Source organism: Agelaius phoeniceus, chromosome 34 (genome assembly GCF_051311805.1).
Source record: "Agelaius phoeniceus isolate bAgePho1 chromosome 34, bAgePho1.hap1, whole genome shotgun sequence".
NCBI lineage: Eukaryota > Metazoa > Chordata > Aves > Passeriformes > Icteridae > Agelaius > Agelaius phoeniceus.
Window position 1 is genome coordinate 1,963,323 of NC_135298.1, and position 27,224 is coordinate 1,990,546.

A 27,224-nucleotide genomic window follows, 5' to 3' on the forward strand; every position below is an offset into this window, starting at 1 on the left:
AATTGACTCTGTGGGACACAGAGGAGCAGCTGCTTCCAGCAGCCTCTCACAGAAGGTGCTCCTCGAGCTCCCCCTTACCAAAACCTGGCCATGCAAACCAAGTATAAGCATGGTAGGGTTTTTATTAGCATTTTTTTGCTATTGTCACTATTATTGCCCCTGTGATGTCACACTGCCCCTGTGATGTCACGCTGCCCCTGTGATGTCACACTGCCCCTGTGATGTCACACTTTCCCTGTGATGTCACACTGCCCCTGTGATGTCACAGAGCCAACTCTATGTCACCTTGTGATGTCATACAGCAGTGCTGTGAAATCACAGAAGACTGATATCCCAAAGTCACCCTGTCATGTCACAATCTGTTTTGTGACGTCACAGCCTGCTCTATGATGTCACACAGCCACCAGGTGATATCACAACCCACTCTCTGATGCCACTGAGCCACCCTCTGTGATGGCAGACTCTGCTCTATGGCCTCATATCCTGCTCTATGATGTCACAGCCAGCTCTGTGACGTCACAGCCAGTTCTGTGATGTCACCATCCCCTCAGTGATTTCACAAAACACTCAAGAACTCAGTTCTAATAAAACACTGAAGTTTCTTGTACTTTGAAGAGATCCCTGTCAGGGACACAACTGAGAAAGTGTCCCCTGGTTCCAGCTAGAGCAGAACACTGCAGGCAGTGATGCCAGGTGGGCACAAGCAAGGCAAAGGTGTCTCTGGTGCTGAGCACACCTGGATGTGTTTCAGGAATGCAAAGGGCCAAGGCCTGAGCCCCAGGGCCTGGCCAGGCAGATCCTGTCCCTCCCTCCTGGCTCAGGGCTCTTCCCGGGATGGGCACTGGCATGTGGGGATGTGCAATGCCAGGGGCAGGAGTGTGGGGCGGCCCCTGCCAGGCTGCTGAGCAGGGACAAGGAGGCCATGAGGCCCCAGGCCTGCAAGGGTCACTTGTCCCCTCCTGGCCCCAGGCCCAGCAGCCATGGCCAAAGTGCTGCCCAAGCTGGCTCTGGCAGGGCTGTCTTGCAGCTGCTGCCCATCCCTGTGCCCTGTGCAGCCCAGGCTGTCCCACGGTGTCCCTGCCCTGCGCCTCTGTCCCTGCAGGCTGTGGGCATCCCCCGGCTGCCCCACCTGGCTGGGCCCTTCCTTTGCTGACAGCTCTGCCTGGCCACTGCATGGTGTTTGCAGGGATTGAGCAATTAGGGCAAAGCTGTATCGCACTGTCTGTAAGGGGAGGAGTTCCTTAATAAGTACAGTAGGATATGATATAATATAGTAGAATAAAGCCATGGATCAGCCTTCTGCAATCATGGAGACAATGCTAATTATTACCTGGCTGGGAGCCTGCAACAACAGGCAAACACTGCAGCACTGATAAAAAGAGCTACAGCCAGGGGAGGGAGGCAGGTGGAAAAGGCTTTGTGCTGTCCCTGCTCTGAGGGGATGCTCAGCACGGCCTGAAGGTCTGCACATAGGAGAAAACAACAATGAACACAGAACAGCCAAATGATAAACAGGCACCAACAGCAAGAAGCCCAAGTTCCCTGGGGTTGGAAGTTTGAGGATCTGGGGGATTTCACAGAAGAACTGGCCCAGGGCATTGCTATGGCACAGGGGCAGGGAAAATGTATTGGCCATGTGCAGCAGAGCAGTGAGAAAGCCCCAGGCCCAGGCAGCTGCTGCCATGTGGGCACAAGCTCTGCTGCCCAGCAGGGTCCCGTGGTGCAGGGCTTTGCAGATGGACACGTAGCAGTCAGAGCACGTGAGGGTCAGGAATGAAAGCTCTGATGCGATAAAGAACAAAAAGAAAAAGACCTGTGCAGCACATCCAGTGTAGGAGATGGTGCTGGTGTCCCAGAGGGAATTGTGCATGGCTCTGGGCACAGTGGTGCAGATGGAGCCCAGGTCAGGGAGGGCCAGGCTGAGCAGGAAGAAGAACATGGGCGTGTGCAGGTGGTGGCCGCAGGCTCCGGCGCTGATGATGAGGCCGTTGCCCAGGAGGGCAGCCAGGGAGATGCCCAGCAAGAGGCAGAAGTGCAGGAGCTGCAGCTGCCCCGGCTCTGCCAGTGCCAGCAGGAAGTGGCTGATGCAGCTGCTGTTGGACATTTGCTGTGGCTGCACATGGGTTCATGGAGAAAAGGACAGTGAAGGGTTAGAGGAGATACCTGTAACCAAAATCAAAGCCATTTCCCACACACCCTCCTTTGTAACACACACGGACATGCTCTTGTGTTTCAGAGTTCTGATGTTTTCTTTTTAAGCTCCTTCCATGGACTTCCTGGTACTCTTGGATATCAGAAACCCTGAGCATTTCTGCTGCCCTCTGGTAGAACAGAGTGATTTCCCTGAGGCAAGATAATGAGTGCAGACTGGGGGCAGATGATCTGTCACTTCATTCTGTTTGCAGTTCCTCTGGGCTTTCACTTTGCTCAGCTGGAGGATGTTCACACTCCCACGTTCCTCTTACAAACGCCCAGGTACTGTGAGAGCAGATGGATCCAGCAGAGCCCAGCTCCACTTTTGTAGCCAAGGACTCACGTTGCTCATTCCACCAACCCAGCAGCATTTTCAGGGTCACAACACCTCTGCCTTTGCCCATGGATCTTATCACTCAGAGATGCTCCAGGACAGGTTTGCATGCTGGGGTGAAGCTCCCAGCCTGGACTGAAATGTCAGAGGGACTTGCAAGTGTCCTTCTGCTGGCATTGGCTGAAGGGAGATGCAGCTCCTTCCCTGGCTGCCCTGACAGCATTGCCCAGAGCCGGGCCCTGGGGACAGCGTCACCCTGAGCCAGCTGTGCCCCTCCAGAGCCCCCAGGGCCGGGCAGCTGCTCCCAGCCCTGTGCTCTGCAGAGGGAACTGGGCCCGGGGCTGCAGAGCTGCCCCACGGCTCTGCTGCAGCTCTGCCTGCACAGGAGGGGCTGCACACCTTGGAGCCCCGGGCCTGAGGGCAGAGGCTTGGCTGGGGCACAGGAGGGAGGGGGCTTCTTCAGAGGCAGGGGCTGCACTGCAGGGGATCCTGTGCACATCTCTCAACTCTCCCTGCCACAGCATTGCTGGGTTCTGTTTTCTCTCCTTCCCTGATCTTCTCTCTGCCTCCTGGAGATTTTCCTCCTGCAGGGGTTTCCCTGTGCCTGATCTCTCTGTGCCAGCACTCACAGAGCCCAAAGCTCTGTGCACTCTCCTTGGCCTGACAGAACCCTGCCTGTTTGCAGGGCACTGCCTGGGGGCAGCTTCTCTTTGCAGCTTGCAGAAAGGACAGCTCAGACTGAGCCTGATGGCTCCAGCAAAGCTGCTGCTGCTGCTGTCCATGGGCACAGTGGCTGAAGGCACATTAGGGATCTCCTGTGAACCTGCTGGTCACTAGAAGGAACAGTTTGGTGATCTCAGGCACCACTTGCCAAAATTCAGAACTAATAATTCATAATCATCCTTTAATAATTATCCCCCCTCCCTGCCACTCTCCAGTAGTAGGAATCTGAAGAAAAAATCTTAGGAAATTGCCTAATTTCAATCAAAATCCTTGTCTTGGAAGTATTCTGAGACTGCTCAGCATGTGAGAGCTTCATGAGCATTTCAGCTCCCCTGCAGCAGAAATGCTCAGAGATGCACTGCCAGAGTCTGCAGGCATTGGGATGTTGCAGCTTTAGGAGATCAGTGCAGGAGCTGCAGCTGCATTGTCCTGCAGCCAGAGGTTGCTGTGCCAAGGGCTGGCAGTGATTGTGCCCCAGGCCCTTCCCAGCCCCTTCCCAGCCCTGCCTGCTTGAAGCTCTCTGTGCCTCTGTGCTGTGCCCGGGCTGGCTGCAGGCAGTGCCCCAGCCCTGCTGGGCTGTGCACAGGAGCTGCTCCTGCCCAGAGCTGTCTCTCTGCAGCTCTGCTGCCCTTGCCAGGAGCTGCCTCTGGGCCAGGAGCCCGGCCCAGCTCAGCAGCACAGACACAGCACCAGGACTTGAATGAGCCTCTGGGGCTTTGTGCTCAGGCCCTGAACATCAGGCCCTGAGAGGGAGCTGAAGAAGCCTCTGCAGAACTCCAAGGCAGAATCCAACTCCTAAGTTTCTGGGACTTGTAGTGGCTCCCACTGAGGGACACGACAGAGAAAGTGTCCCCAGGCCCCAGGCAGAGCAGAGAACTGGAGGCACTGATGGCAGCTGGGGACAAAGAGAAGCCAAGGCTTGGTGCCCTGGGGCACAGCAGGGTCTGTGCCACAAGGGCTGGGAGGAGACACCTTGTGCTGAGGCCCTGGGGCCTCCTGGCCCAGCCCCAGCCAGGCTGGGCACTGCCAGCCCCTTGTCCTGCCCTCTGCATCCCCCCCTGGCCCACATCCCAGGGGCCTCAAGGATCTGCTGCAAGGAGTCCCTGGGGAGCCTTGCTCAGCAATGGCCCTGGCGGCTCCTGAATGCTCCCTGCAGGGGCTGCAGCTTTTTCAAAGGACTTGGGGTTTGGCTTTGGCCTTGCAGTCTCTGAGAGCTTTGTGCAATCATGGCCTCCAATTACCTGCTGTAATTAGTCCCTGCAGAGGCTCTGTCAGTAACACCACTCAGTGGGGCTCATGAATGCTTCAAGGTACTTCAGTTCTTTTAAGGTACTTGGTGTTTCCCTTTGGATCCAGACCCTGGGAGAGCTTTGTGCAATCATGGCCCCAATTATCTGCGTTAATGAGTCCCTGGAGAGCTTTGTACTGACACTCAGTGGGGCTCATTCATGCTCTGAGACACTCAAGGTGTTGAAGGTACTTTGGATTTTCCTTTCCACACTGAGTGTCTGAGAGGTTTTTGTGCCATCCTGGCCACCAATTCTCTCCTCCAAGGAGTCCATGAGGAGCCTGTGTTGGACAGGGACCTCAGTGGGAGCCATGAATGCCTGGAGACACTTTGGGTGTTTCCTCTGACTCTGACTCCAGGCAAGGTTTGTGCAATCTCCTCCCAGGCCCTGAGGTTCAAGGGCTCAGCTCCAAATGCACAGTGAGGCTCATGAGGATCAAGCAAGTCCTGACAAACCATGGCTCTGCCTTGATTTCCCTCTGCTCCTGTGCAGTTCATTAGGAGGGTTTCCTTTGACAGTTATGGAGAAATAGTTCAAAGAGCTTCTAGGAAATATGTATTCCTATTTTAATGGGTGTCTTTTATTGCTGTTCTTATTACACAAGAGGTGACTGCAGCATTCGGTGACTGCTATTGATGCAGGGACTGTCCTAAGGAGGTCTGGCCTGCTCAGAGAAGCTGTGCCTTGAGCTCTGAGCCAGTGTGGACAACCTTGCTGCACATTCCCCAAGCCCATGGTGTCTCTCCTCACTCACCTGGGAGCTGCTTTGCTTGGAGAAGTGGCTGCACTCAGGCAAAGAGGGATTTTCCTTCTTTGAGTTTTGAAGCCATCTAAAACTCCTGAGTTTCCCCATTGCAAGCAGACATCCTCCTCAAGTGTGTGCCAAGCCCAAGGTGGCACCAAGAGCACTCCAGCCCTGCCCTGGGCCAGCTGTGAGGGTGGGTCATCATCCCAACAGGCAGTGGGCCATTGCAAGGGGCTGTTGCCATGGACACTGCAGGGACCCCAGTGCTGGGTTTGGGTGCCATGGCAACCGCCATCAGTTCAGGTTTCCTTGGAAAGCAGCCCCAGGAGCCATTTCTGCAGCCAGGTTCCATGGCCCCTTGCCTTCAGAGCTGCTGCTGCCCTGGGCTGCCATGGCAACCCTGAGGCCAAAGCGGTGCCAGGGCTGTTCCAGGCACAATTGCAGTGACACTGGTTGGTGCCAGCAGGTGCCATGGCAAGGGCCACGGGGACCCGTTCCTTGGTTTGGTGCCATGGCAAGCAATGCCCGGAGCCGTTGTGATGGTTGGTGGCCATGGAAAGCTGCCCTGGGCCCCTTGCTCAGGGCTGGTGTCAGTGCCCAGAGCCAGAGGGGATCCCTTGCTGGGGGCTGTGCCAGGGCCACCTGCCCTGTGCCGCGCTGGCCGCTCGGGCACCAGGAACCAGCAGCCAAGGGCACTGCCAGGGCCAAAGGCCAGGTCAGCCAGACAGAAAGGGGCAGGGCTGGGCACTGTTTCCATGGCAACCGGCACTGGGGGGGACACCTGGGGCACCTGGCCTGGCAGTTGCCATGGAAAGCCCTGGCAGGCACTGAGGGCACAGCCCCTGGCACTGAGACACTGCTGGGCCGGGTGCTGAGCACAGCGCTGAGCACGCAGAGATGGTTTTGTTCTTGCTGAGCTGCAGCACAGCCAAGGCCTGTCCTGCCCCTCGTCCAGCCACGCTGGGGAGGGGCTGGGGCTGCGGGGGAGCTTGGCAGGGGACACAGCCAGGACAGGTGACCCCAACTGACCCCGGGCACAGCCCAGACCAGAGCACATCATGCTCAGGGTATGAAGGGGGGGAACAAGGAGCAAGGGGGGAATTTTGGAGGGAGGCTTTTTGCCTTCCCAGCTAACACTTAGGCAAGAGGGGGCCCTGTTTCACCAGTGGGCAAGGTCACTACCAAAGACACAGACACCAACTGAAGGAATTGTGGCATTTATATCATGCACAGCTGCAAAGAATTACAAAAGGATAAGCTCAGCAAAGCACATCATCATTAGCAAAGAATTACAAAAGGATAAGCTCAGCAATCCATCAGAACTCATCATTACATTTTGATGACTAACCCCTTGGTCAAACACTAGAGGTGTTTGTGGCAGACAAAGATTCTGGCTGACTATCAAGGTACACCTTACAGACATCAGTAGTACTTCAGTGACACCGTTCTTCATCCATTTTTCTCAATCTCATTTGAGTTAGGAACAAGAATTCTGTTGTCCATGGAGCTGGCACCTTTTTAATTCCAGAATAATGCCCCCAGGCCCTTTGCTGTTCAGCTTTACCATGTTGTCTGGGGCTAACAAGGCTTGGGGGGCCCTTTCCCCTCTGGCTGGAAGGGGCCGGGTCCCAGTCCCTGAGGGGCACCCAGGCTCCTGGATGCAATTCCTGTGCAAGTCCCTCAGTGTCACAGCAGCCTTCCCATGGAGCCCCGTGGATCAGAGCATTTGCCAAAGGGGCCCTTGGGGCAAACAGGGAGATTTGGTCTGGCAGCATGTATAAAACAATATCCTGTCAGATCTACTTGTTCTCACACACAATCCTTGGCTGCAGGGACACATTCCCATTGTTCCTGCCCAGCTTTCAGGACTCAGAGTTGTCTTTCCCAGGAGCTGCTCCTTCAGCTGCCTCGGGAGGGCCATTTGGCCTCCGGACCCACACTCTGGCTCCATTATTAGCACTGCTGCATCCAAACCCTTTATCTCCACAAACGGTGGGGATTGGAGCTGGAGCTCCTTTTTTCACAATCGTTCCTAAAATTGCAATATCAATAATTGTGCTACCCTGTCCTGGTGTTGAATAATCCAATCCTGGTCACTATTGTTTAACAGAATTACTCTAATTTCTCCTGGATATTCTGCATCAATTCCTCCTGCCATGACATGAACACTTTGCAAGGCCAAGCTCCAAGGCAGCAGTTACCAAAGCAAAGTGTCCTGGAGGAATCTGAATTCCTGTTTCAGTATTGATGGCCCTCATTTGCTTTGAATTCATCCTCATTAATTCCAATGCATGAAGGCCCAGCCCTGCAGCCTCTGGGCTGGCCCTGCCAGGGGCCATCACAGCCAGAACAATTTCCCAGGCAGTCCAAGTCTCACTGCCCATGGCTGGATTTGCAAACTGGGGGCAGCCGTGCACAGCCAGGGGGTTTCCATTTCCCCCGTGGGCCATTGTTCAGGGCATGGAGCACATCTGGGAGATGGGTTCTCCATGGGCAAAGGTTCCCATCTCCTCATTTTTTCAACTGCTCTTTTAACAACCCCTTCACCCGTTCAACCAATCCTGCAGCTTGTGCATAGTCTGGGACATGAAAAACCCTGCAGGCTTCATCCCTGTATTTTTCACAGCAACAGACAAAGCACTCTGCATCACAGTATCACCAAACCCTGGGGAAATAGCCAATTTCCTCCCTTCCTCCTTTTTACATTGTATACAATCTCACATAGTTGACCACTGACAGTAGGGTCCTGGCCAATCCTGTTCTGTAGGGTATTTAGAGTTACATCCCTGAGCAGCCAAAGCTACCAAATTAGTATTGTCAGCACTATTTCACATTACTATTATTATTTCATTTGTAGATATACATATTGATATACATATAGACAGATAGATACAGACATATATATAAAATGTATATAGATAGATATATATAAATGTACAAATATATATATATATTGAGGTCTTATTATACAATAAATACATATAGTTAGTTATCATATTGATATTTCACTGGCACAAATGCAGCTGAGCTCAAGATTAAAACCTTCTGCTCTTGCTCCATGTGGGAGCATTCCAACAATAATTGTTCCTTCTGAAGGTGCTGTTTCCAATGGACTCTTAACAAATTCATCTTTGTCTGCCCAAACCCACAAGTCCTTTTCCTTTTCCATGTGCAGTTTTTGGATGCATTTGAAGACATCCAGGGCTGCAGCTTCTTTTACCCGACTGCCCCACTGCTCCCACGGGGCTCCCATCTCAGCCCACTCCAGAGCCAGGGAACTCCAGGGAAGGGCTTCCCATCTGGGAATTTCTGATGGCACTGATGCCTCACATTGACATTGAACAAGTGACATTTGGTTGGGATCTGGCCAGACTGGGCCAGTTTGGTTTGACCAGTGGCCAAAGTCAGCACCAAAGACACAGACTCCAACTGGAGGAATCAGTGTCATTTCCTGCAGTTCAGAGCAGCAAAGAATCACAACAGGAGCAGCTCAGCAATGCACCCAATCATCCCCACCAAAGATTGCCTGCAGTGATTAAGAAAGATGCAGCAGCATTTCCCCTCAGCCTTTCCCATCCCCCAGATGCACACAGCAGCTGGGGAAGCTGTCACAGCCAAGGGCTGCAGAGCCACTCCTGGGCACTGGCAATTCCTGCAGGTGCCTCCAGCCCCAGCTGAGGCTCCAAGCCCGCTGGGAGAGGGCCCAGCTCTGACAGTGCTGCATGAACAAACTGACAGCACTGCTAGTGTGCCAACATCTGCTTTCATCCTCCTCTTGGCTCCCTCCCAAAGCCTGGCCAGGCCTCAAGGAGGAGCCAAGGCAGCTGACTTTGATCCTTCAGCCCCACACAAGGCCAGATGTCAGATTTCATGGCCTTCTCTGGCTTCTAAATACACAAAGGTCCATCCATGTTTCACTAAGGAGTGGCTACATCTATCACAGTGCTAATGACCATGCAGATCTCAGCAGGGAGCAGATACAAAGATAACCTTTGCTTGGAAGGTTCCTCCAGAGGCCACCTTGGGCTCAGGGCCTGCTGTCCAGGCCTCACTCAGGGCTGCTGTCCAGGCCTTGGCACTTCAGGGACGTGCTTTAGTGCTGGGCTTGGCACTGCTGGCTGAGCGGCTGCACGGGGTGAGCTCAGAGGGCTTTTCCAACAGAAAGGATTCTGTGATTCCATGATGAGATCCGCTGCATTCAGCTGGGGCTATTTCAGCAGCATTACTTTGCTCCAGAAGTTCCCTCTTGCCCAGCTCCTGTGGCCTGAGGCTTCAGCTCCTTCAGCTCCTGGTGCTGAGCTGCTCATGCTGAACGAGAGCACTCGGAGAGACGAATCCAGTCCATCCAATTCCTTCTGGGACACGCAGAGGGGAGGCTGTGCAAACAGGAGCATTGTTTGCTGTGGCCTCCTCTCTGCCCTTCACGCCTTTCAGCGCTTTGAAGCAGCCAAGAGCTTTCTCCAAGAGTGCAATGGAGCAGCTGCTCCTGCTCGCGGGCCTGGCTCTTCCCAGTCTCTGCCCTTGCCTGCTTCTGTCCCTCTTGCTGTGCCCTCTGTTCCCCCAGGGCTGCCTGGCTGCTGCCCAGGACTGTGGCACTGGCACAGCTCCAGTGCTCCAGAGCCTCCTTTCTGTGCCCTTGGAGCTGCCTGGGCTCAGCAGCCTTTTCCATCTGCAAGCTCCCCATGGACAGGGAGTGCCCAGCTGCGTTCCTTGCACAGCCTCCAGGAGCCCAGGGCTGCCATCTCAAGTCCCTGCTGGCACTGGGGGCTCCCAGGTGCCTCAGGCTGCTGTGACACCGCTGCACACGGGAGGGAACAGGGCCAGGGGCTGTGCTGAAAGTCAGCTCCATCTGCTGCTGCTGCTGCTGCTGTGGGGTCATTTGTGCAGCCCTGGCCCAGAGTCAGGGATCAGATGCTGCCAGTCTCTTCCAGCCCTGGCTGCTCAGAGGTTGGGCCTTGGAGCCTCAGGTGGCCAAAGGCAGCTGCTGCTGGGCCCTCTGTGTGTGCCCGTGTTCAGCAGTGCTGCTCCATCAGTCTGTGCCCAGCAACGGGGAAAAGCCTCAGCCCTGCAGGGCCAGGAGCTGCCGGGCTCTGCCTGAGCAGCTCAGCCAGCAGGAAGGGAGCTGCTCCACACAGGAACCAGGAGCAAAGGACATTCCTTCTCTAGGACATGTTTTCTATTTAAAGGAAAAAAAGGAAAAAGAAAAAAAACTATATAAAATGTGAAAGATGAAAACAAAACCCAAGTGTTAGTGAAAAAGTTCTGAAACTTTGCAATAAGAGGTAAATGATCTTTTTTAAAGGGGAACTCAGTTATTTACATTGTAAATGTACTGATGGCATGGATCCATCTTACTGATCCCAGCAGCCTTTTAAAAGATTTTGGGCTTTGTTTCCAACATTGCCATTTGAAATTGTGCTCAAAGCAAGAGGAAATTGCTTTGTGCCCTTCCCGCTCCAAGCAAGACTGGGAATGGAAACTCTGTCAAAGCCCAAATCCTTTAGAAGATGCCCTTCCTTCTCAGCCTGGGAAGGAGCTGCACATTCCCTTTGAAACTGTCAGGGATTTCTTAGAGACACAAAGTGCCACTTAGGGCTTTTTGCTCTGGTTTGGCAGTGCAGAAGGGCAATTCTCCATCCATCAGCTCCAGACTGCACTGCCTCAGGAACACGGCCCACTCGCCAGCTTTGGCCCACTCAGGCACTTCTAGAGGAGGAAGAAAGTGCAATTGCACAATTCCAGCCAATCAAGAAGGAAGAATGGGACAGACAAACACCCTGTGCAGATCCAGGCGTTCAGCTGGGACTGTGGAGGGTTTGGGTTCTTGCCAATTGGATGTGTGTCCCCAGCTGCAATCTCTGGGCCTGCAGCAGAGTCTCACTCAGCTGCCAAAGCAGAAAGCTCAGGCGCTGTGCTCGCAAGGGGCTCGTCTGATGCAGAGCTGTCAGAGCAATGGGAGGGCAGAGCCAGCCCAGCTGGGCCCAGGGCTGAGCCCAGCAGAGCCCTGGCAGAGCCCAGAGCAGCCTCAGCAGCCACAGAGCCTGGCTGCAAGGAGAGAAAGCAGAAAGTGCCCCTCAGCTGAGGGCTCCTGTGCCCTTGTGCCAAGGCCTGCGGTGCCCAGGCCATGCTGGCTGTGCCCAGAGCTGTGCCCAGAGCTGCCCATCCCTGCTGCCTTTGGCAGCAGAGCAGGAGGGCAGGACATGTGCCCAGCCTGCAGCCAGCCACGGCACATCCAGCCCTCAGCAGCTGCCCAGAGCAGGATGCTCCTGTGCTCGCTGCCATCTCCCAAAAGCTCTGATCCCACCCTGCCAAGCACACAGGGACCCACCTCACGCCAGCCATGGCTGCAAGAAAAGCTGCTCCCAAACCACGTCCTCAGCCTTCTCCAAGGCCACCACCCATCCACGCCACAGCTACTCCATAGCACTTCCCCATCCACACTGGACCACCTGGAACGCTTCCTCTGGAAAAACAAACAACACATTCTTGAAAAGAGATTAGAGACAAAAAGGGAAAACAAGAAACATGGGAAAAACTCTTATCTCTGTCAGGGCCTTGAGGAAGGCCCAACTCCTACATGGTACGGAAAAAACCCAGCCACGGGTGAGGGAAGCCCACACTTTCTCACTTCCACCCTGCACTGCCCCCCAAAATCACAGTGATCCCAAAGCAAACAAGGGCAGTGCAGCAGCCCAGCCCTTCCTTGCCTGCAGAGCAAAGCAGGCCCTGCACAGCTTCTGGAGTCCCACCTCTGCTCCCACCATGGGGCTTTGTTTGTGTCGGGCTGGCTGCCCCAGCCCCAGCCCCAGCCCAGGCCATGGTGGCTGCTGGGGGCTGTTGGCAGGGCCAGGAGCCCACTCCCATTTGTACCCAGCACAGCCCAAGCCCCAGCCCTGCCAAAAGCAGCTGGGCAGCGACTGAAGAATGAGTTGCATCTGCCCCAGCACAGGGGGAACCTTTGCTTCCCAGCCAGGCTGGGCCATGCCCAAATCTGGCAGCATTTCCCCGGGTGGGGACTCATCTGCAAATTCCCTGTGGAGTCTGGCTTTGAAGAAGGTGCCAGAATCAAAGTCCATCACCTTCAGCCTCCAGTGGCCAGGCTGAGGAAGAGCTTCTCATCCTTGGTGCCATCCTGGCTGTCTCCAGCAGCAGCAGCAGCAGCAGCATCATCCCCACCCGGTACAGCTTCTCCAGGGGCTCCTTCTCCTTCCCTGGGGGGAGACCAGGCTCTCAGGGCTCTGCCCAGGGCCCCAGCTGTCAGGGAACCAGCACAAGCAAAACCAGCTTGGATGGCGGCCACCAGTGCTGGGCAGAGCAGCTCAGCTGCAGCACAAGGGCTGCGTGTGCCCATCCCATGACCCCCGTGCAGTGACACAGGCAGCACAAAAAGGTCTGGGTTCCTTTGCTTCTGATTGCCAAGGCATGTGTGGAGCTGCAACTTACCAGGGCCCTGGATCAAAGTGTGCCTGTGGCTCTCTCCCTTCTTCTACGGCCGAGGAATATCCTGCACCCAAGGATCAGAGAACAGGTCTTCTAATGTGGGTCTTTCCAAGGAGTTCACGGATAAACACCACCTGATCAGATCTTTGCACTCTGGGCAGAGAAAGCAGAACCTGCCGGTCAGCCAGAGAAGGCTCCTGTCTGCTTTGCCCCACTATTGCCATGGCCAGGCCTTGCTGGATGCGCTCAGGGCTGGGCCTAAACTTTCCCATCAATTCCCTGTTTTGGAGGAGAGCAGGACATGTGCCACCTCCTCAGCAGCTGCCAGAGCGGGATGCTCACGAGCCCGCTGCTGGCTCCCAGCCCTGGGATTCCCCCCGTGCCCAGAGAAGAGGATCCACCTTGAGAGAGCCCTTGTGGCAGCGGGAGCTGGCCCCAGCTGAGGTTCCGGCCCCTCCTGAAAGGATGCTCCCCGCAGACCATCTGGTGCAGCAGGATGCCCAGGGACCAGATCGTTGCTGCCTCGCCATGGTACCAGCCAAAGTGGGTCCATTCCGGGGGGCTGTAGGACGGTGTTCCTATGGAATACAGATGGAGTTCAGCAGGGGGATGCTGCTGCTCCCAGAGCCTGGCCCCAGCATCCCTGGGCCTGCGGGGGCTGCATCAGTGGCACACAGGGTGACCACTGCCCTCTCGCCAGCACCTGGGACTTGTGCACAAACTTAGACTTGGAAAAGAAGCCACTGGTGTCAGAAGAGGGCAGAGGAAGCCCTGGCTAAGCCTGACCATGACATGCAAAGGAAAAACCCTCTCTGTGCTGGGGAAAACATGCCCTTTTCCTCCCTGTCTGCATTGCCCCAAAAATATTGGGAAGCCAAGGCAAACAGGGCGAGTGGAGCAGTGCAAGCCCTTCCTCTCGCCTGCACACCAAACTGGCTGGGGCACAGGTTCCGCCCCCCTCTCTGCTACCCCCACCCACGGGGGTTTTGGGCGGGCTGGCTGCCCCAGCCCAGCCCCAGTCCTGGGCAGAGTGGCTGGCAAAGGCTGCCAGCAGGGCTGGAAGATGGCTCCCCACCCAGCCCCGCTCTAAAGCAACTCAGCTGAAGACTCAGTCCCCTGACTGGCAGCAAAAGGGAGAATCCCCGCTGCCACAGCCAGCTTGGGCTGGGAGATGTTGAGCCATGAGATCCCGGGACCAGGAGTACACCCTTACGTGGGCTCACCTGCAAAGTGGGTGTAGGCTGTGTCTTGCAGGTAGGTGCCACAGCCAAAGTCGATCAATTTGGCCTGCCCGGTGGCCAGGTCAAGCACGATGTTCCCTGGCTTGATGTCGCGGTGCAGGACCCCGCAGCTGGTGCAGTGCCGCACGGCCTCCAGCACCTGGCAGAACAGCTCCCGCGCCACCTCCTCGGGCAGGAACCGGCATGCCCGAATGACACGATGCAGGTCCTGACACCGCTCTGGCCGCTCCAGCACCATGACGATGTCGTTGGGGAGCTCAAGCCACTCCAGCAGCTGCACCACGCCGGGGAAGCCAGTGGACACCCTGGCCTGCAGCACGATCTCCAGCGGGGCCCTGCTGCCGTCGGGCTGCGGGAGGAGCACGATGCCCTCAGTGGGGCCGATGCCGTGCCAGGCCTGGGGAAGCCCTGAGCCAGCCCGGGATGCTCTGCGCCCTGCGCTGCGCCCACGCCCGCTCCCCCTCGAGGCGTCCTGGCGGCTTCCACCGTGCCGGGCCTCGGCTCATCCCCGCCCGGCAGCCCCGGCTGCTGCCGCTGGCCCCGATCACTCACCAGCTCGCCCCAGTGCCGGACGCGGTTCCGTGGCACCCTCTTGATGGCCACCTGCAAGCCAAGGACAGCAGCGGGCTCAGCTCGCCGCCCGCCCTGCCCAGCCCCATCCTCCTCCTCCTCCTCCTCCGTCCCCTCCTCCTGCGCCCGCCGCCGGCCCCGCCGCTCACCGGGGCGCCGTCCGAGAGCCGCGTGGCCGCGAAGACGCTGCCGAATCCTCCGCGCCCCAGCAGCGAACCCAGGCGGTAGCGCTCCTGCAGGGCCTCGGGCGCCGTCCCTGCGGGCGGGACGCGGCTGTCAGCGCTCGGCCCGGGGCCAGCAAGGGCCCCCGAGCGCCCCTCAGCCGCCCCGGGCCGGCCATGCCCAGGCCTTCGCTCCTCGCAACGCGGCACGGGAGGCTCGGGGCCGGCGGCCGCGCTGCCGAGCGGCGGAGCTTGGGCCGGGGAAGCCGCAGCGGAGGCGGCGGCAGCGGCCGCGCCGCCTGTGTCCTCCGCGGGCCCCGGGAGGGGCCGGGGCCGGGGCCGGGCTCGGGGCTGGAGCCTGCCTCGGGGCCGGGGCCGGGCTCGGGCCAGGCGGAGGCAAAGGGCGGCGATGCCGCCCCCGCACACGGCACTGATGCCCGCCCAGCAGCGCCACCGCCAGTAGGGCCAGAGCCGGGCGGAGGCGAGACCGCGGCGGGACGGGCGGGGCCGGGCACGGGGCAGCCCCGCCCGGGGCCGGGGGCGGGCCGGGGGCATGGCCCGGCCCGGCAGGGGGAGAGGGAGGCGGGGACACGAGAGGGAGGCGGGGAGAGGAGAGGGAGGCGGGGAGAGGAGAGGGAGGCGGGGAGAGGAGAGGGACGCCGGGCGAGGGACCCCGGGAGAAGGGTGCCCGACAGCGGGAAAGGGAGACACAGAGACAGAAAGAGAGAAAGAGGAAGAAAGAGAGAACGATAAAGATCGTTCTAGGCTATCTGTTTTGCTTCTGCCGCCGCTGCTGCTGCCGCTGCCGCTACTGCTGCTGCTGCCGCCGCTGCCGCCGCTGCAACTGAAGCACCGGGGCCGTTCGTCCCCGTGTCCGTTCCCCGCTCGCCCCACGAGCCCCACGTTCGAGCCCCGCGCGCCCCGGGCACAGCCCCTGAGTCTGTCCAAACACGGGAACTTTGCAGCCTTGAGCCCAGGTGCAGAGCCCTGACTCCTGCACACTGGCACAGCAATCCCCTCGCTTGCTGCTCTGCATTGGCCTGGCTGAGGGGCAAACACTGGCGGGACACCTTCCCTTGGGCTAGGATTCCTACCTGAGCCCAGCACTGCACTTACATCTCCAGTGTTGCCTTCCAGTAAAGACAGGGGAAGGAAAACTCAGTGTGCCTCATGGTATTTTAGAGTGTCTAAAAATCACTAAGCCACTGATCTTAGAGGTGCAGTGCATCTGGAATTATTGGGATGGAGTAGTGCAACATGGAAAAGGGGAGCACAGAAATAAATAGAGAAAAATATCTTGGATTGTTTCTTTCATTTACATTTCCCTTCCGGAAAGCTGTTTCAGTTTTCCGGCAATCTTCTCCTGTCTGCTCTTGCCAAGAATCTCTCCTGGAGGACAAGCTCAAGCTTCTGTCACACGATTTGCCACCAGGAAATTATGCCACTGGTGAAGTTTCCATTGTGACTGTTTTGCTGGTTTAGGGCAAATTTTGGGAGGAAACCTCCAAAAAGGGTCAGTCTAGAAAGCAAGTTCCAGTGGCCTCTCCTCCTACTAGTTCAGAAAAAGACTTCCCTCGGGAAAAGTTAATAAACCCCAGTTTATTTATCAAGTAAAGTATTCACAAGCATGAAAAATGAATAATACTTAATAAAACCTCTGACAGTGCTGAAGGGATGGCAAATTCAGAAGGTCCTTTTTCTGGGTTGTAGTTGGCTCACTCGGTCTCTTCTAAGTCCCTCTGGTGCTGGAATGCAGCGTCCCAGACCTCAGTGGGCCACAGGTGTGAGCTGCAGGTGTTTTTCTGGGTTTTCAGTCCAGAGCAGGTTTAAACAGTTCCAAGAAAAAGGAAAGTCACAGTCCCAGGAACTTCTCTGCCTAAGCAAGATAAAACCAAATTGCTGGACCTGGGATGTGAAGGCACTGGGAAATTTCCAAATCTGGGCACTGGCGCTGCCAGCAAACACCAGATCTGGATGGTGCTGGAGCCAGAACCTGGAAATTTCCAACTTTTGGCTTTCTGTGCCAGCAAATCACTGGACTTGGGCTGTGCTGGCACCAGGAAATTTCCAAATCTGGGTACTGGCACAGCAAACACAAGATGTGGGCAGTGCCAGAGCCAGTAGCAGCAAGTTGCCGGGTTTTGGAATTCTGTGCCAGCAAATTGCTGCCCTTGGGCTGTGTCAGAATAGGGAAATTTCCAGCTCTGGGCACTGGCGGTGCCAGCAAACACCAGTGAAACCTTCTGGTCCTCGTCCGGACCATTGGCCAGTGGTTTCCCTGAGAACCAGCTCTGGCCACTTTACAGACAGAGACTGCTTTCATCTGCTTGTCTGGAAACAGAACTTTAATGCAGGCAAACACAACAAACAGGACAGCATGCACAGTACAGAGAGCAAAGCAGAAAAAAGCCTGGGCCCAGGGTCCAGCAGGGATATTTATACATTTATATATGGGGAGGGGTTAAGGTGGGATCTGAGGGAAGGATCCAAGAGGAAGGAAGGATTATGAATATTACAATTTTTGCAGTAAAATGTAACCAATGGTAGCAAAGAGAACTCAGAACTTTCTAGTAACAATCTGCATAACTGAACAAGAGGATTATGGGCGGGAGCTCCTGCTGACCCCAACTAAAGAGGGTTTTCCCACAGCCTTAAGCTGAGGTCTCCCTCTTCTTTTAAACCAACCCCAACACACCAGATCTGGGTGGTGCTGGGTTTTGGCTTTCTTTGCCAGACAATTGCTGCATTTGGGCTGTGCTGGCACAGGGAAATTGCCAGATGTGGGCACTGGCGGTGCCAGCTCACCGCAGATCTGGGTGGTGCCGATGCTGACACCAGAAAATTGCCGGGTTTTGTCTTTCTGTGCCAGCAAACTGCTGGACTTGGGCTGTGCTGCCACTGGGAAACTGCTGGATCTGGGCACTGGCAGTGCCAGCAAACACCAGATCTGGGTGGGGCCAGCACCAGGTGTTTGCAAGGTTTTGGCTTTCTTTACCAGAAAATTCCTCGACTCGGGCTGTGCCGGCACCGGGAAATTCCCGCATCTGGGCACTGGTGGTGCCAGCAAACACCGGATCTTGGCATTGCCAATGACGGTAGCAGGGAATTGCCAGATTTTGGCTTTCTTTGCCAGAAAACTGCTGGACTTGGCTCTGCCAGAACGGGGAAATATCCAGATGTGAGCACTGGCAGTGGCAGCAAACACCAGGTCTGGGCGCCTGTATTGGCATCAGGAAATTGCCGGATTTTGGTTTTCTGTGCCAGCAAATTGCTGGACTTGGGCTGTGCCAGCACTGGGAAATTTCTGGATCTGGGCACTTGTGCAGCAGGCACCAGATCTGGGTGGTGTGTTGTAGTGTGTTTTCATACATTGTAATACTTTGCAATAGTTTTGGTTTTGAATCCCCATATTTTTCCCAAATTGTTCATCCCAGATGGTACCCCCCTCCCTTTCCCTGTGTAATCCTTTGCCCTTGCTGAGATCATCCCCAAATCCCCACCCTGGCTCTCTGTCAATCACTCAGCATCCCATCCCCTCCCTCTAGAAGCTTCGGTCCAGGATGTCGAGTGATCAGCCAGAGGCCAGGGGTCAGCCCCCCAAGCCTTGCCCCATACGCTGTCCTAAATGTCCATCCCCCAGTACCCATCCCTTAGGGTCACTTCTTGGTTAGTCAAATGTTCTCTACTTTGGGTTTCCACCTCCCTTTAAATGTAACCTTGGCACATCTCCCGGGCTCTCGGCAGGAGGCCCCTGAGGTGTAGGGGCTCCTTTGGGACACCTGGAATAAAACCTTGGATTAACCCCTGCTAAGAGTCGGCCCTTTATCTTCTACCGCAGTCTCTGGTGTCTCTTGTGCTGCAAAGGCGGCCAGCCCAGGTGCCCTCAGTACCCTCGGGGCACAGAGAGTGTCTCCCCGCTGTCGGCCGTGTCGGGGCTGCCCCCGGTGTCTGCCGACTCGGGACTGGCCCAGGGTTCCTGAGAGGCTCCCAGAGAGACAGAGACAGTGGTGCTGGTGGCAGCACTGGGAAGCTGCCGGGTTTTGGCTTTCTTTGCCAGAAAATGGCTGCATTTGGGTTATGCCAGCACTGGGAAATTGCCAAATGTGACCTTTCTGTGCCAGCAAACTGCTGGAATTGTGCTGTGCTGGCATCTGAAACATTACGGATCTGGGCACTGGCGGTGTCAGCACACACGAGATCGGAGTAGTGTAGGCACCAGGTATTTGCCTGGTTTTGGCTTTCTTTGCCAGCAAATTGCTGGACTTGGGCTGTGGTGGCACAGGGAAATGTTCAGATCTGGGCATGGGCGGTGCCATCAAACACCAGGTCTGGGTAGTGACAGTCTTGGCACCAGGAAATTGCTGCGTTTCGTCTTCTTTTTCCAAAAAACTGCTGCACTTGGGCTGTGTTGGAACCGAGTATGTCCAGATTGGGGTACGGGCGGTGGCAGAAAACAGCAGATCTTGGCATTGCCAGTGTCAGCAGTGGGAAATTGCCAGATTTTGGCTTTCTTTACCAGAAAATTGCTGGACTTGGCTCTGCCGGAACAAGGGAATTTCCAGATCTGGGCACTGGAGGTGGCAGCAACCACCAGATCTGGGCGGTGCCAGACCCAGTAATGTTGGAAATGAATTTGTAGAGAATTTTTAAGGTTTGATAGAAGGTTTCTATAGTATGTATGCAAGTGTCACAATCCATCCTTACGAACGGGTTTTGTGATGGTTTGTGGGTTGATCTCAGAGTGCAAAAAACACCGACACGGTACAGGGGGCTGCAGTGATAATCAAAACAAATGTACCTTTATTGAATAACCACAAGAAAATGCATTGGGGAGGAATTGGGGAAAAGGGAAAAAGAGGGAGGAAGAGGAAGGAAGGTATAGAGCTACCAAACATAGAAATGGCAAAGTCCTTTGATGTCCAGCCAATGGAGTTCACCAGGTCACGTCTGGGGAGATCTCAGGGTTGCAGTTCATCCGAACTCTTATTATACTCTTTTTGTTGATGGGGGAAGGGGTAAAACTTGAAACCGAATCAAAGGTAGTCTATTGTATTTTTGGGAGAAAAAATGGTATTTAGAGAAGGGTACACACAGTCCATGTTCTCTGCAGTGGGCAAGAGCCATCGTCTTCTTGGTCCTCTGCTCGCACCTGCAACATCCATCTTGCTTTGGTTAGCTTGCCTCCCCCACACACCTCCCCCAGGTTAGGGGTCTCAGTGCCAGTCCTTGGAAAGAGTGTGGGGGGGCCTTTTCACATAGGGATTTCATGTCTCGGTCATGGATGGAGAGGCCTTGTACATCTCAGTCTGTCTGTCACGGCGGTTGTAAGACAAGTGAGGGGTCTTCTGTGGGGGACCACCCAAAACTCAGGAGAAGTCCAGCCAGGCCGAGAGGTGGGACAACTTCCAAGGCTATTGTTGCAAAAAGGCAAGGGGCCCCCTTCTTCCTTTCACTGGGTTCAGTGTAGCATACAGCAAACACACCTGTGAACAATAGCTTAGCAATGCCAGCAGCTGTGCTCGGGTCTCGGGGCCCTTGGCATGTAACTTTCTCCAACAGGGCCAGAAACTTCAGACAAGGGGCTTTTCTTCAGTGGTCCCAATGACAATCGTGAGGCAGATGAGAGAAACTTCGGACAGAGTCTCACACCTACATTACATGGACGACGTACTAATCTGTGCTTCCACCAAGTCTTACTCAGACGCAGCACTTTCCAAGACTGTCACAGCTGTCGAAAGCGCGGGGTTTCAGATAGCTCAGGAAAAAATCCAGCTATGGAGCCCATGGAAGTACCTCGGGTTTTTAATCACAGGAAGGACCATCGTGCCTCAACCTCTGTCCATCAACGAGCACCCCCAGACATTAAGAGACACGCAACAGCTGTGCGGCATCATCACGTGGATCCGACCTCTCCTGGGCCCCACCACAGAAGAACTGGCACCGCTCTTCGACCTTCTACGAGGAGACGGCGACCTGGCTTCCCCACGCTCGCTAACGCCAGAAGCCTGTGAGGCTTTGCAGAGAGTCGCCAGCGCCATCAAACACCGCCAGGCACATCGGACAGACCGGTCCCTTCCCCTCAGCCTCGGTATTTTTGGTAAGTGCCCAAACTTCCATGTGCTGCTCTTTCAGTGGGATGATACTTCAAAAACCCCACTCATCATCATCATCGAGTGGCTTTTCCTGCCACACCAACCACATCAAACAGTTACCACACCACCAGAACTTGTAGCCAAACTTATTATTAAAGGCTGACATCACCTCCGGACCCTCGCAGCTTGTGATCCGGCATGCATTTACCTCCCTTATACTTTGGAACAATTGGATTCTCTATTACAAACAAATGAACATCTGCAAATTCCATTAGACAGCTATCCCGGAAAAACTTCAATTCATTATCCTAAACACAGACTTTTTAAAGATTCACTGCATTTGGCCCCAAAATCAGATAAAAGTAAAACCCCATTCAAAAATTCTATCACGAAGTTCACTGACGGTTCAGGCAAATCTCACCAGTCAGTGTTCACCTGGAGGGACCCGGACACTCAGAAGTGGGAGTCTGATATCCAGGTTGTTGAAGGTTCCCCCCAGACTGCAGAACTTGCTGCAGCTGTGAGGGCGTTTCGAACATTCCAACAACCCTTCAATTCAGTCACAGATTCTGCATATGTCACCGGGATAGCAGAGCGGGTAGAGCATGCCCTGATCAAGGAAGTCCAAAATAAAAAATTCTACAGCTTGCTCTCTGAATTAATTTGGTTCATCTCCCAACGAGAGCAACCTTATCACATCCTGCACGTCCGGTCGCACACAGAGCTGCCAAGATACATCACTGAGGGCAACCGGAGAGCAGACTTGTTAGCAATGGCAGCAAATGCCACCCACATTTCCCCCGCTGCACCACATGTCTTTCAACAGGCTCGTCTAAGCCATGCATTCTTCCCTCAGAATGCTCCAGCTTTAGTAGGTCAATTTAAGATTTCCAGAGACCAAGCCAAGGCAATTGTCTCCACCTGCCCCAATTGCCAATCCCTCGCCCTCCCTACCATGGGGACAAAACGAAGAAAATTACAGTGACAACTAACTTGACCATTCATGTTTCTATCAGTGCTCGAACAGTCGATACCTGACTCACGAGAGGACCAGATGGCCACTCCCAGGACACCCTGAAATACCTTAACAGCTGCTGCCACCGTCACTGTGCTCCTGTGCATCCAAACAGCGGTTGGATAGGTCGTGCCACAACCAACAGAAAACCTATGGGTCACACTGGGGAAATCTCTCAAGCAGGATAACTTTTGCATGGCCATGGGAGCTGCAAAAGACCCGCTGTCTACATGTCTGGTGGGAATCCCCCTGTCACCAAATGAATATCCCTGTACAGGTAAGAAGCCCACCCTGGTAGACACCTGGGATGAGTGCATGAAGATCTTACCCCATGCACCACAGGAGCTCCAAGAACGAGACCTACCGGGCTCCTCAAAGCGACTTCTTGTGTCAACTTTTTCTACAAGCCACCCCAACAAAATTGGCATGAGAAATCTGAACCACAGATGATAGTGAGAAAAGATAGATCACCAAATGATAAGAGATACAATGATGTTGACTGGTGCAATTATACTGCCAAAACATTATCTAAGTCCTCTCCGTTTCCCAGAGTGCTTCCCGAGGGAGTGTTTCTCATCTGTGGTGACAGGGTGTGGGCAGGGATCCCCTTGAAGATCAAAGGGGGCCCCTGCAGCCTTGGCCAGCTTACTACCCTCACCCCAAACACTACCAAAATTAAAAATTGGAAACAAGAGACTGAATTGGCACGCCAGAAAAGATTGTACTCCCAATTCTATCAAAATTGTGGTGGCCAAATTTATAATTGGGGAAGACAAAGAGAGTCGCTGTTTCCATCTTTCTACCATGGTTTGCAGCTGCAAAGGCCCTCGGTGAGCTTTCTCACCTGGAGTGCTGGCTTCGTAAGCAGACCAAGGCTACATCCGCTGCCTTATCAGACCTTCTAGCGGACGAGGAAACCACCAGACATGCCACCCTTCAGAACAGAGCGGCCATCGACTTCCTGCTGCTCTCCCGTGGCCATGGTTGTGAAGATTTCAAAGGACTTTGTTGTTTTAACCTGTCATGGAAAAGCACATCGATCCAGGCCACCATCAAACAAATGCCAGAGCAAATGAAGACTCTTCTTACTGAAAATAAAGTTGTGGACATGATGGACAAAACTCTCATGCAGTGGAGTGCTCCTGTGTGGGTGCCCCCCATTCTTAAAAGTTTTTTGGGGGTCCTTCTCATAGTTGTTATCATTTCAGCAGCACTGATGTGTTTTCAGAAAAAAAATTACAAAACACTGGGAAATGTTTATTTAATAAATAAAAAGGGGGAGATGTGAGAGACAGCCATGGAGAAGACGAACCTGGGATGTCATTGGAGGACACCACTGTTTAAGTTAAGGTGAGAGACTGGTGCAATTCCCCATGGTTCTTTGCTTGTTAATGTGAATGTGCTGTTGTCAATCGACTGCTGCTCATCCCCCAGTTCCAGAAAGTTCTGTACTCCCCGTTCCTCCATTGGCTTTCCCTGAGAGTCCCCTCCCACTCTGCTCCCCCATTGGTGCGTCCCATGTCACCCCACCTTAACTCCAGCCCTGACTCCCTTCCCCATTGGGTAATTTGTACCCTGAGCCCTCCTGCCTTCCTCCAGTTATATACCCTGGCCCCAGTCCTGCTCCTGGCTCTTTGCCTCTGGTTCCCTTCAGCAGAGGTTGTGTTCCTGCTTGCTCCTGTTTCCCTCTTCCCCCTCACTGCAGCTGGGCCCTTGGATTTTCCCTTGATAAACCCAGCTGGATCTGCTCTGCGAGGAGTCCTCTCGTCCCTCTGGTGAGGCTTTGATTGCACCATCCGGGCTCAGGCGTCTGCTGGGCTGGGGCAGTTGTCAAGGCAGCCCCAAGTGGAGACGCTTTCGGTGCTGCAGGCGCCTGACAGCGCCTGCCTGGGGAAGCTGCTCTGGCCACCCGCAGCAACCAATTCCTTTTCCCAGGCAGCAGCTCCCAGCGTCCTCCTGCGAAGCCCAGAGAGAGAGGGAGCAGCTGCCCTCAGCCCTGTCCTTTACCGCATCCCAATTCTCATGTAATGTCCCCCTGGGAGAGAAACTGCCAGAGAAGAGAAGTGCGACCAGATCCCCTCCTCCCCTGAGCTTGAACACTTCTTTTGTTTCTTAAGGACCCAGTCTTATCAGAGCAGTGGTATTGCACTGACAGCTGGGACACCAGCAGGGGATCACCCCACAGTGCCCAGTGTGCACCAGGCTCAACAAGGTCTCCTTCCCCCCTGATTCCACCAGGCCTCTTCCCTTGGCTGTGGTTTTGCTGGATAGTGGGTCAGGACAGTGAGGATCTCCTTCATCCATTCATTCACTGTTGAGGGTCCTGCAGACACTTCCTCAATTTCTCTCCAAGGTGACCTCAGAAAACCAATGACATCACAGCTCTTGTCCATCTGGTCAAGAATTTCCCACAGGGACACTCTGGTCTCTCCTCCAAGGCCCAAAGCAGCAAAACCCCCAAGGGAAATCATCCCCCTTGGGCCCTGCGCCTCCTTGGGTGAGTTCCAGAGCAAACAATCAAGGCAGTGGCCTGAAATGTTTTCCCAGCAGGGCCATAACACTTCTCTGATGGATGCACATTGTCCCTGGGGAAAGAGATGTGCAGAACCCTTCACTAATGCCCTGGAATGTCAAACAGGATTCACAGCCATGGACAGCTCTCAGGAACCACTTCACTGTGGATTTTCCTTCCTGGAAGCCCAAGATGTCTGAATGTGCTCCTGGTGCCTCAGGGCCTGGGTAAAGAGGGCTTGTCAGAGAGGCTGGCAGGGCACCAACACCCCTCCTCCTCCTCACAGGGCACCTCTGTTACCCCAATTAGCTCCGAGTGGCTGCCTGGGGACAGGTGCCCACTTCCCCATGTGCCTGGGATGGGCACATCCTGCTCAGGGCCAGTGCTGGCCTGGGCCCAGAGCCAGGGCCATGACCCAGGTGCTCTGGGAGGGCTGCGTGGCTGCAGGTGTGACAGGATGAGGGGCAGGGCAGGGCATATTCCCCTCGGGACAGTGCTGTGGGCATGGAGCTTGGTGGGGTTTGGCATCTGCAGGGAAAGGGCTATCGCGTTGTGTGGATGTGGGAATTGTCACTCCTGAGGCATTCCCCAGGCCTCAGCCTTGTCTGCAGGTGCTCAGCATTGCCCAGTGCTGCCCAGTGTCTGCAGTGACTGAGATGCCAATCAGCCACCTGATCCCATGTCCCTTGTTCCCCTTGTTCTCCCACATGTTGGGTTTGGGGCCGGGCTCAGCTCTGGGGTGTCCCCCAGGGAAAGCTCTGGGAGGGGAGGGGCAGCAGGAGATGGGGGATCTGGCACTGGGAGCTGTTGGAGGATGGATTGTGTTGGACTGGGGGCTGTCCCCACAGGGTCCCCAGGTGCCTTTGGCTCCCTGCCTGCCCCCCTTGGCCCCCCAGGTGCCTGGGCCCTTCCAGGGGCAGCTGCCCCGTGCAGGAAGCTGGAGGGATGCCGGGCAAGGGGGCTGGATCCGTGCCACGGGTGGGGTGGGGTGGACTCTGTGCCAGGGCTGGGCTTGTGGCCAGGGCTGGGGGCTGTGCCAAGCCGGGCTTTGGCCTGGGGGCTGGCAGGGAGGGTGCAGGGAGGAGTCCCAGCAGGGATAAAGGTGCTCCTCACCTGCTGCAGCCTCAGGCAGCGCTGCCCAGAGCCAGAGGAAGATGAAGGTGGCTGTGCTCAGCGTGGCCCTGCTCTTCTCCATCCTGCTGTGCCCCTGGCACAGGCCAAGGTGAGGCACCAGCCAAACGCTGTCCCCACATCCTGCCCTCCTTTCTGGCCTCCCTTCCCACTCTTTTGGTCTCTCCTCTGTGTCCCATTCAGGGTCCCCAAACTATCTCCCACTGACCATTCCTGAGGCCTTTCCTTCCATGTCCCCCCTCAATCCTTTGCCTTTCTTCCTGGCCATTGTAGCAGGGTCCTCCTATAGAATTCCCTTACTCACTCCCCATACTCCAATGATCTCCCAGTCCCGTTGGTTTTGTCCCCACCTGTCCTCATTCTCCTATCCCCACCAAGCCCCTCCCCTGCACTCCCATGTCCCTACACCTCGATTCCTTTCTCCTCCCCTGTACCTCACACCCTGCTCCTTCCACAGCCTCAGCCCTGTCCCCTGAGCCCTCAAGTGACCCCAGATCAGTGTCTTTGGGTGTCCTCCCACCTCAAACAGATCTCCTTGGAGGCCCTGAATTCCCATCCCTCTGCCTGCGCCCTGCTCCCTGCACCCGTGTCCCCCCCAGCCCCACAAGGTCCAGTCCAGACCCAGCCTTTGTTCTCCTTTCCAGGCACTCCTGGAAGGAACCCAAGATGATCTGCGGGAGGTGAGTGGGCTGCTGGCATGGGAGGGCATCCCCTCAGGGCATTGGGGGGCAGTGGTGTCCCCCCATCCCTTGCTGGCACCGGGGACATCCCAGTGACCAGCGAGGTCTCCTGGTCTCTCTGCAGTTGGATTTAGACAATGTCGCAGTCCTGGAGACGCCTCTGGTGGGTACCACGAGTTCTGCCGCTGTCAGAGCCTCCCCTTGCCTGGCCAGCACAGCCCAGGCCATCCCAGTCTGTCCCAGCAGAGCCCAGTGCACCCCTCCTGACAGCCCAGACAATGCCCTGCCCCAGGGCTGCTCCCCAGGGAAGCCTTTGCCCAGGGCCCTGCTGCATTCCCATCCCTGTCAGCCCAGGAGCCCCTGGATGAGCCAGGACGCAGCCCCTGCCCCAGCTGTGCCTCTTGGCCAGGAGCCCAGTGCTTCTGGGCAGCAGCACAGCAGCTCCTGCACCCCATTGCTCCCACAGCCCCTTCCCCAAGGCGCCCCTGCTCTCCCCTGCCTCCCAGTGCAGCCCAGTGCCCCCAGTGTGTCTCTAACGCTGCCTTTGTCCCCAGCCCCCTGTGGCTGAAGAGCTGCGGGCTCTCCTGCGGCAGAAGCGCCTGGCTGCCTCTCTGGATGCCTAGGTGAGCCGTGCCTGCAGGGATAGGGCTGGGGACAAAGCCCAGCCATGGCCCAGTGGGCTCCAGAGGTCACCTTCTGGGCTTTGTCTTTTAGGCTTGCAAGGACCAGTGTCCTTTTTCCTCTCCAGTGGCATGAGGAGATGATCATCCCTGCAGGAACCCCCTGAACCCTTTGAGCCCTGGGCCATTTCCCCTGAACAATAATCAATCAAGAATCAATAAACCCTTTGAGCAAAGCTTTGCTCTGTGTCCGTGTGTGTGTCCGTGGGTCTGGATTTCCTCCTTTCCAGTGGTCCGGGGAAGTCAGGCCAGGTCTGGGCTCTGCTGCCTTGACACAGTCAGTGCTTTCCCCCAGACAAATGGTGTGTTGGGAGTTGTGCAGAGTCCAGGGGGAGAGGGTTGAGTGGGGGGTGGCTGTGCAGGTGGTGAGAAAAGCTGTGGTTCACTGTGAGAGAAGTTGGAATGGCCTGGGTTTAAA

General features: G+C 55.6%; 2 protein-coding genes across 2 annotated transcripts in view; one reads left to right on the top strand and one right to left on the bottom strand.

The window, feature by feature from the left end:
* The window catches only part of LOC143696410 (uncharacterized), a 243,260-nt gene that overhangs the window by 42,391 nt on the left and 173,645 nt on the right, over nt 1-27,224 (top strand). The gene's annotated exons all lie outside the window — the stretch shown is intronic.
* LOC143696379 (serine/threonine-protein kinase pim-1-like) lies at nt 1,320-19,858 on the bottom strand. Its single transcript, XM_077192516.1, has 6 exons — nt 19,846-19,858; nt 14,685-14,791; nt 14,518-14,568; nt 13,948-14,314; nt 13,126-13,302; nt 1,320-1,342 (listed from the first exon to the last, which is right to left on the bottom strand). Exons 1-6 carry the CDS (start codon nt 19,856-19,858, stop codon nt 1,320-1,322), a joined length of 738 nt encoding a protein of 245 aa, XP_077048631.1.

Excerpts from the sequence above, each read along its gene's own strand:
- LOC143696379 (XM_077192516.1), bottom strand. Across the intron at positions 14,315-14,517 it reads TCCGGCACTGGGGCGAGCTG|CCCGACGGCAGCAGGGCCCC; the intron begins GTGAGTGATCGG and ends CTCCTCCCGCAG. Across the intron at positions 1,343-13,125 it reads GCCACAAGGGCTCTCTCAAG|GCTCCCAGCCAGGTAATAAT; the intron begins GTGGATCCTCTT and ends CTGTTGTTGCAG.